The sequence below is a fragment of the Equus asinus genome, chromosome 20 (assembly GCF_041296235.1).
Source record: "Equus asinus isolate D_3611 breed Donkey chromosome 20, EquAss-T2T_v2, whole genome shotgun sequence".
Classification (NCBI taxonomy): domain Eukaryota; kingdom Metazoa; phylum Chordata; class Mammalia; order Perissodactyla; family Equidae; genus Equus; species Equus asinus.
Window position 1 is genome coordinate 84,211,253 of NC_091809.1, and position 14,450 is coordinate 84,225,702.

The 14,450-nt window shown below is 40.6% G+C and overlaps 1 protein-coding gene across 2 annotated transcripts in view; it reads left to right on the forward strand.

The window, feature by feature from the left end:
- Nucleotides 1-8,185: 8,185 nt before the first annotated feature.
- The window catches only part of RAB6A (RAB6A, member RAS oncogene family), an 81,679-nt gene continuing 75,414 nt past the window's right edge, over nt 8,186-14,450 (forward strand). For both annotated transcript variants that reach the window (XM_014842069.3, XM_014842068.3), the window contains exon 1: nt 8,186-8,893. In XM_014842069.3, the coding sequence (XP_014697555.1) occupies nt 8,824-8,893 (70 nt within the window). In that variant the 5' untranslated portion in view covers nt 8,186-8,823. The remainder of the gene's footprint in view (nt 8,894-14,450) is intronic.

Sequence of the window (14,450 nt, forward strand, 5' to 3'; positions counted from 1 at the left end):
TTCCTCAGATTTATTCTGACTGTAGGTGTAATGAGACTCTCTATTTGAGACCATTGTGCAGTGGAGAGGGTGACATTTTTTTATTTCTTTGGACTGTGGCACCATGCTGAAATGGGCATGTAGTAGGAGCATGAAGGCCCACAATCATTCAGATTATCCTGATAGTGGTAATGGTGAAGATGGAGATAATTAAATAGAGAGAGGTTAAAGAGGTAGCTTTCACAGAGTTCGGTGACTGATTAGGTATGAATGATATGAAAGAAGAAAAAGTCAAGGATGACACTGAATTTCCTGCTTTAAGTGATTCTCATCTTTTGTTAGCTCTACGACTGATTCTCTTATTTCCTCATCTTTAATAGTATCTACGTAATAGCATTGTTATGAAGTGTAAATAAACTGGGGTGCCTAATAGAGGCTCAATAAATATTTGGTTTTCTAAAAGAAGATTAATAACAATAGAGGGTAATGTATGATTAGTGCTTAATGAGGGATTGGCACAAACTTTGAACTAAAGGAGCTGTGGAGTAGAAAAAATCATTGTGGCCTGGCATGAAGCGTCTCAGTACTCAAAAAAATTCAATTACATTTAATCAAAGTGATACATAAGCCCTAATTTTAAAAAGTCTAATAATGCTAAAATGCTGTTTTCATTTGCCCAGTTTTTATTGCCCTTGTTGGCAAGTTTCCCTTCAACTCCACTTTCTATATGGTCAAATTTAAGTTTCATCCTTCTGCTCCATCTCGACTGGTTACTCTCTTGGCCTGCTGTAGAACTGTTGCCCTGTGACCTTTTTTTTTTTTTTTGCCTTTCCTAGGAATACCTTTTACTTCTTTCCTATATAAGATTTACCGTTCCTAGATCTATAACTTCCTTTTCTTTTGTTTAACTCCTTGTTTGGCTCCTGCAATAACTTTTTGGAAAAGAGTGAATTTTTGACACATTGTATATCTGGAAATATTTTACTCTATCCACACATTTAAGTGATAGTTTTCCTGGGAATAGATTTCTAGCTTGAAAATCCTTTTCACTTAGAAGAAGTTTCTTCATTATTCCCCAATTTCCAATGTTATTATTTAAAAAGTTAATGCCATTCTGGTTTTCAACATGTCCTGTTTTCAATTTCTGGGGGCTTTCAAGATCTTCTTTTGTCTTTGATGTTGTGGAATTTCATGATAATGTAACATGATGTGGTCTTCTTTTGCTTTTGCTGAGCATCTGACATAACCTTTCAGTCTGGACACTCATGTCCTCCAGGTGTGGGAAATTTATTTATAGAATTTCTTTTATAATTTTCTCTGCACTAAAGTTTTCTTTGTTTTCTCTCTATAATTATTATTTGTATGCTGAGTCCTCTGGATTAATCCTAGATACTCCTCAAATTATCTAGTGTCCAGTTCTTGCTTTTTGATCTGCCTTCTGGAACATTTCCCTAATATATATTTTTTTTAAGATTTTTTTTTTCCTTTTTCTTCCCAAAGCCCCCCGGTACATAGTTGTATATTCTTCGTTGTGGCTCCTTCTAGTTGTGGTATGTGGGAAGCTGTGTCAGCATGGTTTGATGAGCAATGCTGTGTCCGCACCCAGGATTCAAACCAACGAAACACTGGGCCGCCTGCAGCGGAGCGCGCAAACTTAACCACTTGGCCACGGGGCCAACCCCCTCCCTAATATTATCTACCAATTCTTCTATTTTATTTTTAAACTTTGGCTGTCATAATTTTAATTTCCAAGAAAGTCTATTTTTGTCTCAATGTTTCTTTTTAAAAAATAACATCTTGGGGCCAGCCTGGTGGCGCAGCAGTTAATTTCGCACGTTCTGCTTCGGTGGCCTGGGGTTCGCTGTTTTGGATCCCAGGTGTGGACCTACGCCCTGCTTGTCAAGCCATGCTGTGGCTGGCGTCCCACATATAAAGTAGAGGAAGTTGGGCATGGATGTTAGCTCAAGGCCAGTCTTCCTCAGCAAAAAGGGGAGGATTGGCAGCAGATGTTAGCTCAGGGTTAATCTTCCTCAGAAAACAAAAAACAAAAAAACCTCAAAATAATAGTATCTTGCTCTTCCTTCATAAATGCAATAGCTTTTCTCTTGTCATAGACTTTCCTATTTTTTTTCTTGTGGTTTATTTGTTTTATTTTATTTATTTTATATTGGAGACTTTTATAAAATATATTGCAAACCTTTACAGTTTGTTTGTATTTAAGAGAAGGTATCAAACTAATTGGAATCTCAGTGTGAGAAGGTGGCATTTATTGATTAGAAGGTTATGATTATAGGATGATTTTGTGGTGAACTGGTTTATTAATTCAAGTTACCTCTATATTCAGAATTTACAGGTAGTTTCTCTGCGATATTTCAGCTTATCTAGAGAAGGATCTTTCAGTATCTTTTTCAGGCATATAAAGATACTGCAATGTTATGGAAGGGGCTCAGGGAGAGATCACTGGTTACTAGTCCCCCTTATCTTCTGGCAGCACCTCACCCTAGTACTCAACTATGCCTGGCTATCTGAACCTAGAGCCTCTTGTGTTCAATTCCTCCATAGGTAGAAAAGGATTTATATAGTCTTTGATACAATTCCCTTGTTTTTGGCCCCTTTTCTTATCCCTACCTTCTGTGGTACCTGGTGCTTCACGTTCCTGAGCCTTTCTGGGATTCTGCTTGGCTGCTTGGCTTGCTTGTTGTTACTCTCCCCTTCAGTAAGTAAGCATTTTCTATGCTCTGTTTAGTCAGTTACCACTGCTCTTTCTTTGTTTCCCATCTTAAAATGTTATGGCTTTGGATTAGAGATGTCAAAGCCAGAGTTTTCATTTTTAGTTTTTATTCTTGTTTTGGGACAATTTCAGAAAAGGAAGGAGGCAAAAACATCTTTAATCTATCATCCTAAAACCAGAAGTTTGTTCAATTTTTCCAAATGATCTTGTGGCTTATTATCTCACTGGATAGTTTCAGCTACAAACTACCGTAATGATTTTGATATCTTTTGATTTTTATATAAAATAAAGTCCTAGTCACTTAACGCTATTCAAAAATCTGAAGAAATGTTCACAAAAAGGTAGTTTCTCTTGGCATCTTAGGCAAGTTACAATTTGGTTGTACAGTCTGTTGGCATTTCAGTGCAAACAGTGTTGGTCTCACTTTTCCGTCCTAAAATGCTCTGTTCTTTACAGAAACAGCAGCAGAAGCAGTTGTTCTCTTCTTCTCTGATAGTGATCATCTCTTAGTAGCAGGTGGAGTGATTCATTCTCTTGTACATCTTAGAAGAGATTTTATTATTTGTGGGGGATAGAGTGCAAGGAGAGGAGAGCTCCAGCAATGTGTCAGGTATTACACATTCTGGACTAGCATAAAAAGAAGCAACCTCTTCCCCCACTGCAATTTCAAAGCCTGGAAGTAACATTCCACATCTAAGCCTCTGAGAAATCACCTTATTCATAACAAGGACCATGATTCATATGAACAGAACAAAATGGAATTATTAAAAATAGATTCTGTAGATCAAACTGTAGCAAAGATATTCTCTGACTTAGCTTATGAATTGGCTATAATCACAGGAAGGACTATTCCATTGAAGTTCTACTGCCTTCTCCTCCATCTTGAATAAATAACCTTTATACTTCTCCCATGGCACATCATTGTAGGTCAATGTATTTGGAAAACAGGTTTTGACGTAAGCCCTTCTCCCTCTTTTTTTTTCTTGCAGCCCTTTTAAAATGAGACTTGCTTAAACATACCTTGTGTTAATTGTGCTCATTTAATTGGTCACCTTGAATTATTGAGCATTTGTCATTTTTATGTTTTGTATATTGACCTACTATTATTTTTAGTAGCAATTATTATAATAACCTGCAGAGTGGGTTAGAAGGTCTTCACATTTGATGGAATTTGAGTTCCTGCCAGAGCTATTATTTGTTTCAGATATGAGCACTATGATTTCAGTCCTTTTACCTGGGCAGTTTTTCTCCTTCTATTGATTTCCTGCCTCTCCAAGAGTAATAAATCCTTTTAGGGAGTAGTAAACACAAAAGGGCAGTTCCAGTTTGATAACTACTACTGTATTATATATAAATACACACACACACACACACACACACGCACACAGAGTATTGAGTGCCTAATGTTCAAGGAACTGTGTGAGGTGTTTTAAGGGATCTAAAGATAAGAATGTCAGATGCTTTCCACTGCAAGGAACAATGACAAAGACATATTATAAAGACATTATTAAATATAAACACATTTATTATTTTGCTAAAAAGAAATCCAGAGGAGGGCCAGTTCCAGGGTTGGTACAGTGGCTCAATGATTCCTTTCAGCTTTCTGCTTAGCCATCATCAAGGGGTTGGCTTTTTTCTTCAGGATTATATACTAATGTTCTCAAGATGTCTTAGCTCTAGATATCACGTTCTTAAATAACCACATCCTATGGCAGGGTTGTTTCGCTCCAAAACAAACCCTTAGAACTAGAGTGATTAAGTCTCTATGCCTAGACACGGAGACAATGTATGCAATTAAAGGCAGTCAACCATCCAAGAAACATGCGCTGACCAATGGTTTTAGGTTATCCATCCAAAATTAGTTCAAACCTGACAAACTGAAAGCTAGCTTTTTAAAAAGTTTTCCTTTAGATCTTCTCCTAGCAGTAACAATACAAATAAGAAGAGATTTTTCTTTGTATAGCTAACGGAGATGCAGAACAATGTAACCTGGGAAAAGGCAGTGGATGATCCTTAAAGGCCTCAGAGGTTGGCATTGCCTTACGGAATTTACAACTATTTATAATATGGCCAAAAATCTCAGAAGTCTCTGGCACATTTCCTTCATCTCCCACTGGCTCAGATCAAGTTAGGTGCTTATAGCTTAGCTGAAGGGAAGCTGGAAAAGTATCTGTCATTTCCAATATATATTGTGGAAGTGTGTGTGTGTTTTGTGTGTGTATTGTTGGATAGGTAACCAATAATGTCTGCAACGAGGAATAAGATGAAATCCCAGTCCTTCCTCAAGAAGCTTTTTGTCTCTCAGGGCAGAAAGAAAAGCTGTAATTATATTATAATTTCTGTGTGGTAGATTCCCAGACACACTCAAAGGCTTCAAATTAACATCTGTTTTAAACTGATCAAAGAAAACTGCTCGAGGTATTTTCGATTTGGAGCTGCCAACGCTGTCCTCTCCCATTGTTCCCGATTTTTAGTGATGAGATCTGTTCTGGACATCCTTTTCATAAGTGATGCTAAGGAATGTAGTATCAACTTACATAACATGATTTTAAGCAATGTTCTCTTTCTCTCAAATGCTCTTGCCCTTCCATCTCCACATGCCCAAATCCCATTCATCCTTTGAAGAAAGCTAAAAATAATCCCTCTCACTTATTTCATTTATTCAGCAAATATCTATTGCATGCTTACTATGTAGCAAGCACTCTGCAGTTGTTGGGGATACAAGACATGAACTCTGACCTCATGGAGCTTACAGTCAGGCGTAGAAGACTGACAATTAATAACACTTTAGTGACGGGGAAGAATAGAGTACAATGGGAGGACAGGTATTACATTGTTGGTGGGGAAGGGAGCAGACAGAGAAGTCTTCTTGAAGACTTTTTAAAGATGATACCTAAAAGATGAGTAGGAACTGGGGAGAAGGTGAGGGGAAAGTATTCAAGGTAAAGATAATAGTACATAGGAAATCATGGACGTGAAGATGTTGGTGAAAGTGTCCTTGAAAAGGGCCTCTTTAATTCCTCCTTCTCCCAAGTAATTTCTCCATTTGAGGAACCACATAGCACTTAATATGCAACTTTTAGACCATAAGATCTCTGACGGTAAAACATGATTTACACAGAGTACTTGATAGATATGAATGCAGCTTCAGAGGAGAATGAGGCTGTATATGTGTCAATGTAAAATGCTAGCTTAAAACATTAAAACATCTGAGGTAAGAGGTGGATTATCCCACACCTCTCTTCGAAATGATAAGAATAGCATCACTTGTCTAGGTGACTACAGAGACCAAAGCAGCAGGGAGGAATTGATTCATAAAGTTCTGGAGGAAGTACAAAGTAATTATAGTTCCAATCCTCAGATGTTACTTTAAAGGTTATTTCAGGAAGCATAATGAAAACCTGGTATCCATCAGAAAGAAAAAATAGCCACTCACTTTTGTTTGCAAGAGCTTTTCTTTTTAAATAGTCTCTTGGTTTTGGTTTCTCTTTGTGTGTACCAGGGTTGTGGGTTACTGGTGGGGAGGGCCTTACCAGACTTGACAAGCTACTTTTAAAATCAAATATTAAAAAAAAAAAAAAATCAAATGTTTGTGTCAGAACTCAGGTTTTTACCGTTTCATTTTAGATGCATGTTCCAAAATCCATCTGCTGTTTGGCTGAGAGGAACCAGGAGAGAGTAAATTTTGATGGAGAAGGAGGTTTGAGGATATAGCTGTTGTCTTGATGGGCCAGAATAGATGATATTCTGAGATCCTCTATTTCTTCCCTCAATATATTCTAGTTCAGCAATTCATTCCTGGGTTTCAGAAGGCACTGGTTTGATCCCACCATTTTTACAGCTAAGTAAATAATGACCCCCAAATAATGAGAAAATGTATATAAATGTATTTCGTGAATGGCAAGACACTATGTATAAATGTAAGGACTTATTTTTTATTATTAACTTGGGAAATATTTTTGATACCAGTGTTTAAAAGTATCCTCTTCAAAGGCAGGGATTACTTTTTTTGGATGCTGTCCCATAGTATGGTTAGGTGTGGCTGAAGTATAGTGAGGTGTGGATGCCAAATTCTCTAATTCGGTGATTCTTAACCTTTTATTTAGTTATCTTTTATTAATAGACTTAATTTTTTTAAAGTTTTAGATTTACGGAAAAATTGAGCAGACAGTACAGAAACTCCCCATATCCCTCACCCTCCCCCCGTTTCCTCTATTATTAATATCTTACCTTAGTATGATACATTTATTATACTTAATGGGCTAATATTGATAACTAAATGAACTAAAGCCTATGTTTATTCAGATTTCCTTAGTTTTCACCTAATGTCCTTTTCCTGTTCCAGGATCCAATTCAGCTTAAAACTTATGTTCAGTTGTCATATTAGTTAACATATGCACACTACATATCCACACTACACTTTGTTGTCATGTCTCCTTCAGCTCTTTTTGGCTGTGACATTAACCTTCATTTTTTGATTCATGAACTGGGTTGAAAGCTACAGATTCTCTCTACAGAAAAATGCACATGCTTCAGATGTCTAAGTAAGGGAGGTCCGCCCACAGCAGATACAGAAGCCCTACTTTATGAGGCACTGGTGATCTTTAAAATATCCCTTTCCCCACATTTGGGCTGAAGTTCAGGCTCTACTTCTAATTTGTTGTGTGACTTTTTTTGCAAAGCTGTTTTCCTACATGGGCCTCAGTTTCACCATCTGTGAAATGAGGGGTTTGGTTTACATGATGTCTAAATCCTTTTCTAGCACAGTAGAAGGTGGGCGTCACATAGAGTTGCCAATAGCTGAGGAACAAAGGCTGGTCACAGAAGATGGAGCCAAGTCAGGGCAGGGAAGTGGATGGGTTCATCAATAGGAGGTTGCAGAGGTTCAGTGGGGGAGAAAGACAAAACCTGGGTTCCACTTCATGGCTTTGTGGATTTTGTAAGTCATTTCCTTCCTCTGAACATCAGTTTCCTCATCTGCAAAAATGTGGAGGCCCTGCTCTGGTAGTTATGAAACTCCTGGGAGCAAGAGTGGAGAATGTACCGAGCAAGATATCGTGTGAGTAATTATGATAAGAAGGAAGATGGAGAAGGTGGGCAGGTGAACCGGTGAAGGGCAGATCCGAGGAATGTGAGTCTGGGTTGAGGGCTCAGGAAAGAGGAACCTAGTAACACACTTTTGGGTTCTCCGTTCACACCCGCACATTGCTGGGGTCAATTCCGTCTCCATCCCGGCCCCGCCTCCGTCCGACCTTCCTTCCCCTCCCCTCACACTGCGACGCGCCTCACTTTGCATGGCAGCCGCCACACTTTGCATGGCAGCCGCCGTGCGACACTTTGCACCACGCTAGAGCCGAGCGCGCTCTCGCGCCGCCACCTCACTCCCATCCCTCCCCGCCCTTGGCCTCTTCCGATTGGCTTATCACGTCAGTGACGTAAGCACTCCTATTCCACCCCTCACTTCCCGCGGGCTCCGCCCCACCTCTTCCGTACTTCTCCCGACGCGAGTGGAAAGCTGACCTGCCCTCGATTACGGGAGAGCAGGCTAAACTGGAGAGGCGCTGGCTGGGGCGCGCACGCGCACGCACGCACGCACGCTCGCACGCCGGCGGCCGGCGGGGCGGCAGGCTCGCACCCGGGCTCGCCCCGCGCCGCGCCAGAGGCTCGCGCACTCAGCAGGTTGGGCTGCGGCGGCGGCAGCTGTGGGAGCTGAGGCGCTGCGCGTGAGAGGTCCCAGACGCGTCTGCGGCTCCGGCTCCGCCACGCTCCGCCTTTCTCAGCCCAGTCTCCCAGCCGGGTGCTGAGAAGGGAACGGTGCTAGCCTTGGGGACCCCAAGCACACCCCTGGCTGCTTCCGACACCACCGTCCTTCTCTTCCCATCCGCGGGCCTCGCTCGGTGCTAGGCGATTCGCGAGGAGGCGGCGGCGACGGCGACGGCTGCCGGTCTGTGGAGAGGAGTCCTGCCCTCGCTCCTTGCTCCGCCGCCGGGCCCTGCAGGGGCCGAGAGAGCTCGGCGCCAGCCCTTCCTCTCGCCTTTTTCGTCACCCGGTCGGAGCCGCGTCGGTCCGGGAGGTCTCTGGGCTGAGGCGGCGGCACCTCCTCCGGCTCCACCATGTCCGCGGGCGGAGACTTCGGGAATCCGCTGAGGAAATTCAAGCTGGTGTTCCTGGGGGAGCAGAGCGGTGAGTGCGCGGCTCCCCCACTCCTGGCAGCCGGCCGGCTTCCCCGCACCGCCCCCAGTGCGGCCCTGCCGGCCGCCGAGGCTCCGCGCCGGCCTCGCGTTCGCGGGGCGGGCCGCCCCCAGCTCTTCCCTGCGTTCGCCCGCCCCTCGGAGTCGCTGGCTCCGCTTCGCCTTGACCCGTCGGTCGCATTTTGAGCCCTCCGTCCCCGACTTCGCCCCCTCCTTTCCCCGCGGCCCGGCTCTCTCCGGTCGCTCTGCCCTCCCCAGTCGTCACCCCGCCCAGCCCCAGCCTCCTGTCCATCCCTTTCTTCCTCCCGTCTCCGCCGTCTCACCATCCCAGCCCCCTTCCCTGAGCCCCACCCTTCTCCTTCGCCCTTCGCCCGGTTCCTCAGCTCTAGGAGGCCCACCCCGGGAAGCCCCAGTTTGGAGAACGGGCCCTCTTCAACGTTGGGCAAGGAGGGTGGGATCTGGGTGGTGTTTTCCCCAGAGGCTTGGCCCTGAGAAGTGCGGATCTTATGGCAGGTTGGGGGGGGGGGTGTCCTAGAAAATTCTGGGGAGATTTTCACTTGGGTGGGGAATTAGTTTGTTACGGAGAATATATATATGAATTGGAGGCGACTTGAGGGTGGAGTGGGTGGGGGGTGAGAGGGTGGCGGCGGCAGTGGCGATTTTTGCCCCTTGGATTAGGCTGTGCTCGTTGGAAAATCTCCTTTTCTTCTCTTGACTTTCATTCCTGAGAATTCTTTGGGCAGAGTTGATGCTTTTCCGATCTCTGCCAGATGCTATGTCATGATCATTTTACTTAGAATTTTTCATATCTCACCTCTCCTTTTCTTGTTTCAACATGAATCAGTGTCTGGTTCTCCTCATGGTGGTGCAAACAGGAATTACTGGGGAAATGTTAATTATTCCATTTCTTCTTGAGTATTTTCCAGTTAGATATTTAGGATTCATGTGAGAGAAGGCTTGAGAATAACGAACATCTTTGTTTTGTAGGATTTCCTTGGGGATTAGGGAGTAATGGAGTAGAGTAGGAATAAATTTGTCATCCAGTTATCTAAATTAGATTTAAATGTGTAATACCATTTCGGCTAAATGACTCTTTTATGCTTAATATTCCATAGTCTCTAATGAGTGAAATTGTTATCTCACTTATCTGGTCAGGCTTCTGCTGTCGCTGTACTTTGTATTAGATGCAAGATCCTAATTTTGTGATGACTGTCTCTAAAATTACTTCTTGTGGTAATTCCGATTTTATGCTATATTGTGCAGAGGACACTCGACAATTTAGAGATTAGCATCCTCCTCTGTTTTTCTCATACTTTTCATGACCATCTTTAAAATTTAGACACTGAGAGGTTAGTTCCTCTCAAGTCATCAAACATAGAGTTATCTACTAGGTGTCTTAGGTTAGGTTATAGAAAACATTCCTTATTTATTTTGATTGGAAAGAAGATAAGTGATATAAATTGAGAGCTTTTATTAGTATCTTGAACTATTTGTATTAATTTGAGTGGCATTAAAGTTGGTTAATACTAGTTGCAAAATTGCTTCCAGTTGGATCTGAGAAATTATTTTTCTCCTTCCATATATAATCTTTCCCCCACCCCCCTTACCAAGGAAAAATATAGTCTCTTCTTTGCTTATGAATTTTCCTGAAGTAAGTATAAGCTTGTTTCTTTAAGTGAGTTGGTAAGACCTATGAAGTTGATCCTGGTCCAGATATTTTATGGCAATTTCAGGACAGTGCCATAAATGAAATATACCCTATTGGTCATTATTTATAAATAGGATCTGAAGTGCTTATTGTGCACTCTAGGGATGTTATTGCCTGCCTTATGTTGTGATGCAGAGCTATTTAGTTTGCATGAAAAAAATCCATTAATCTGTGTCTTAGGAAAATTTTAGTGTGAATAGAGATCATAACTTAAGTATCTGTAGGTTTCCTTTGCTTTTCTTGAGCATTTATGGTCTAATTCACGTTGCAGAGTTTTATGGCTTCTCATTTCTCACTTTAAGTCTTTAAGAACCCCTTCTCCCCCCATAATTTCTAAAGCCATCTTAGATTTTTTTTTTAATAGACTTTATTTTTTAGAGCAGTTTTAGATTTACAGAAAAACTGAGAAGATTGTGTAGGGAGTTCCCATATAGCGCTACCCGGTTTCCCCAATTATCATCTTTCATTAGTATGTTACATTTGTTACAATTAATGAACCAGTATTAACAAAACTCCATAGTTTATTCAGATTTCCTTAGTTTTTATCTTTTTCTGTTTCTGCATTCAGTTCAGGATACCACATTGCATTTAGTTGTCAAGTCTCCTTAGGCTCCTCTTAAGTGTTTTTTTAGGATTGTATTTACATGCTTTTTAACTCTGTGGAACTGTAAGGTTAATTATCGTTTGAGGCTGCTATATTGCTAAGTAATGCCATCCAGTAGCTTTGACAATGAAAAATTGATCTCTGTTTTCAGGGCAGTGTCTGTAGTTTTCTTAGGCATTAGCAAAGGTCTGTAGAATTCCATGTCATCTTGATGTAACTCTTCATGAATTATTTATTTTTTGGTTTTAGAATTCCACAATTCAGCTTTCAAAGACTAATCTGTGGCAAAGCCCTGTTTGTCTCCTTAATAGTATTTACCACATTTATTATTCTTATTTTGTGTGTGTTTTTTCTATTTCCCACAGCAGAATGCAAGTGCCATGAAGATTAAAAACTGTTATTCTTTTGTTCATTGTATCCCCGTTGCCCAGCATAGTATCAGGCTCGTAGTATGTACTCAAGTTTTGGTGAATGAATGATGGTTGACTCTAATAGTAACCTACTAGCCTATATTAATTTTTGCTAGGGTAGAGTCTGTATTTTTTCCTTATGCAATTAGTAGTTTAGCAACAACATTCCATACTTACATTGTGTGCAGGGATATTCCAGATACTGGGGGTAGGGGCAGGGAACCCAATAATTTATAGCCCTCACCATTTCACTAAAAAAATAATAAGACTGACCAGGATTTTGCACTTTTTTTTTGAGTTGAGTAAAATTAGTCTTGTCTTGTTAAAGCTATCATTAAATTATTTGTTATTGGTATAGCACCTAAAAGTCTGTCAAATTATATTAAAGACGTGTTCCTGGAACTGATTTGAAGTTAGGTAGACTGCTTTATTTAGCATATCAAAAATTTAAGGTTCTGTGCTCTATAATGAAGATGGGTTGTTCAGTACAGGAAGCTTCAGACTGAGTTAATGACATCAGTCTTGGTAATTTTCCTATAAATTTATGGTTTCTTTACGTTTCAGTAGTATTCATGGTTTAACAAAGGAATGTTGAAACACAATTTGAATCTGGTGTTTCTTTGAGGAATCTCTTTTGTAACTACCTTGGGCTATTGTCCTGAAATGCAGAGGCACTTTTAGGAATGTCATTCATGGTTTACAGTAAAAAATATTACAAACAAATGTTATGGATTAGAAATGTAATCTCAGGGAGGTGCAAATATTGGCCTATTATGGCTTATTTTTTCACTTTATATCACCTTTTTCACGTCACTTCTTTTGAATTATAACATGCTAGGTTGGGAAAGAATGTCTTACTGTCAGAGAGCAGGAGTACTGAACAGTTTTAGATTGGCCAGCTCAGTGATGTTAAACTTTTTCTTCTCAAGATCCTGTTATGGTCTTACAAATTGTTGAGGCTCCTAAAGAGCTCTGTTGATGTGGTTTACATCAGTATTTACTGTAATTGAAAGTTAACAGAAAATTTTAAATACTTAATTCATTTAAAATAATAGTATTAAACCCATGTACATGTTAATATCATCAGTTTTAATGAGAAATATCTATTTTCCAAACAAAAATTTAGGCAGAGAGAGTGACATTGTTTTACATGTTTGCAAATCTCTTTAATGTCTGACGACTTAGAAGACATCTGGATTCTCATAGCTGCTTCTGCATTCAGTCTGTTCTTTTTTTTTTTTTCTGCTTTATCTCCCCAAACCCCCCCCACACAGTTGTATATCTTAGTTGCAGGTCCTTCTAGTTGTGGGATGTGGGATGCCGCCTCAACGTGGCCTGACAAGTGGTGCCATGTCCGCGCCACGGAGCCGGCCCCGAGTCTGTTCTAATATCACACATTGTGTAGGCTCTGGGAAACTCCACTGCACACTCATGGGAGAATGAGAGTGGAAAAAGCAAAACAACATCTTAATATTATGAAAATGGTTTTGACCCCCAAGAGGGTAGTGGACACTGCCCCCCGCAGCCCAGCTGAACGGTCTTGGGGATCCTGAGGGTTGATGGCCACACTTTGAGAACTGCTGGGTTAGAGGATATAAAGCCATTTGTACTTGCAGCTTCATACTGCAAGTTTGGACAATCGGGGAATGTTGTCCGTATTTTGCCTTGAAGCCTTAAAACTAAACAGAGCTAATGATTAAGAGCAGAGTCTAGGTTTCATACGGTAGCACTGGCTACTGACCTTGAACAAATTATTTGACCACCTTATGGTTCAATTTCCTTATATATAAATAAAGATTATAGGACCTATCATATAGAATTATTGTGAAGATTAAATGAGTTAATAAATATGAAGCATTTAGAAGAGTGCCTGTCACATGGGAAGTGCTCAGTAAATATTTTAAATTAACAAATGTTTACTGAAAACTGCTACTCTGTCAAATGGATTGCTAGTGCCTACTCTTAAGAAATTTACATTTCATCAGGGAAGAAATATGTAATACCTAATACAATATAATGTGATGAGTGCAGCTGCTTTGAAAAGTAGAGTTAAAAGATACAAAGAAGTGATGGGAGCATGGAGTTTCAGGGGAGGTACATTATAAATATGATTAATAGTTTAAGCATCATTTAGTTGAAATTCTTGAATTAGAGCATTCTGAAGTTGGAGCAGACTTTGAGAAGTCTAATTCATCTCTTAGGGCTTTAAACTGGATCACTCCCCCCTGCCCAACTTTAGTTTTAATACATAATACAATCACATTTCACAAATCAAAATTATGTTAAAAGGTATACTCTGGCACCAGACCTGGTGGCCTAATGGTTAAATTCAGTGTGCTCTGCTTCAGCGGCCTGGGAGTGGACCTATACCTTTCATCAGTCGCCATGCTGTGGTGGGGGCTCACATACAAAAAGAGGAAGATTGGCAACAGCTCAGGGCAAATCTTCCTCAGGGTGAAAAAAAAGGTATACTCTCAGAAAACTTACTACAATCCCTGTCTCTGTGACCCCGTTCCCCACCCCAACTCCTCCTCTGTTAGTAATTATATATATATTCTTTTCTTGTGTATATTCAGGGATTTCTTTATGCACACATAAGCAAATATGAATATAATTTTTTATTCTCCCTTACATAAGGTGTATCAGACTTTATTCCACTCCTTGCTTTTTTCACTTAACAGTATATCCTAGAGATCTTTAGAGCTTTCCCATTCTATTTTTTTTTTGTTTTTAAATAAAATTTTTGTTTTAAAATAGTTTTAGATTTACAGAAAAATTGTGAATACAGGGAGTTCCCATATACCCTATACCCACTTTTCTCTATAAT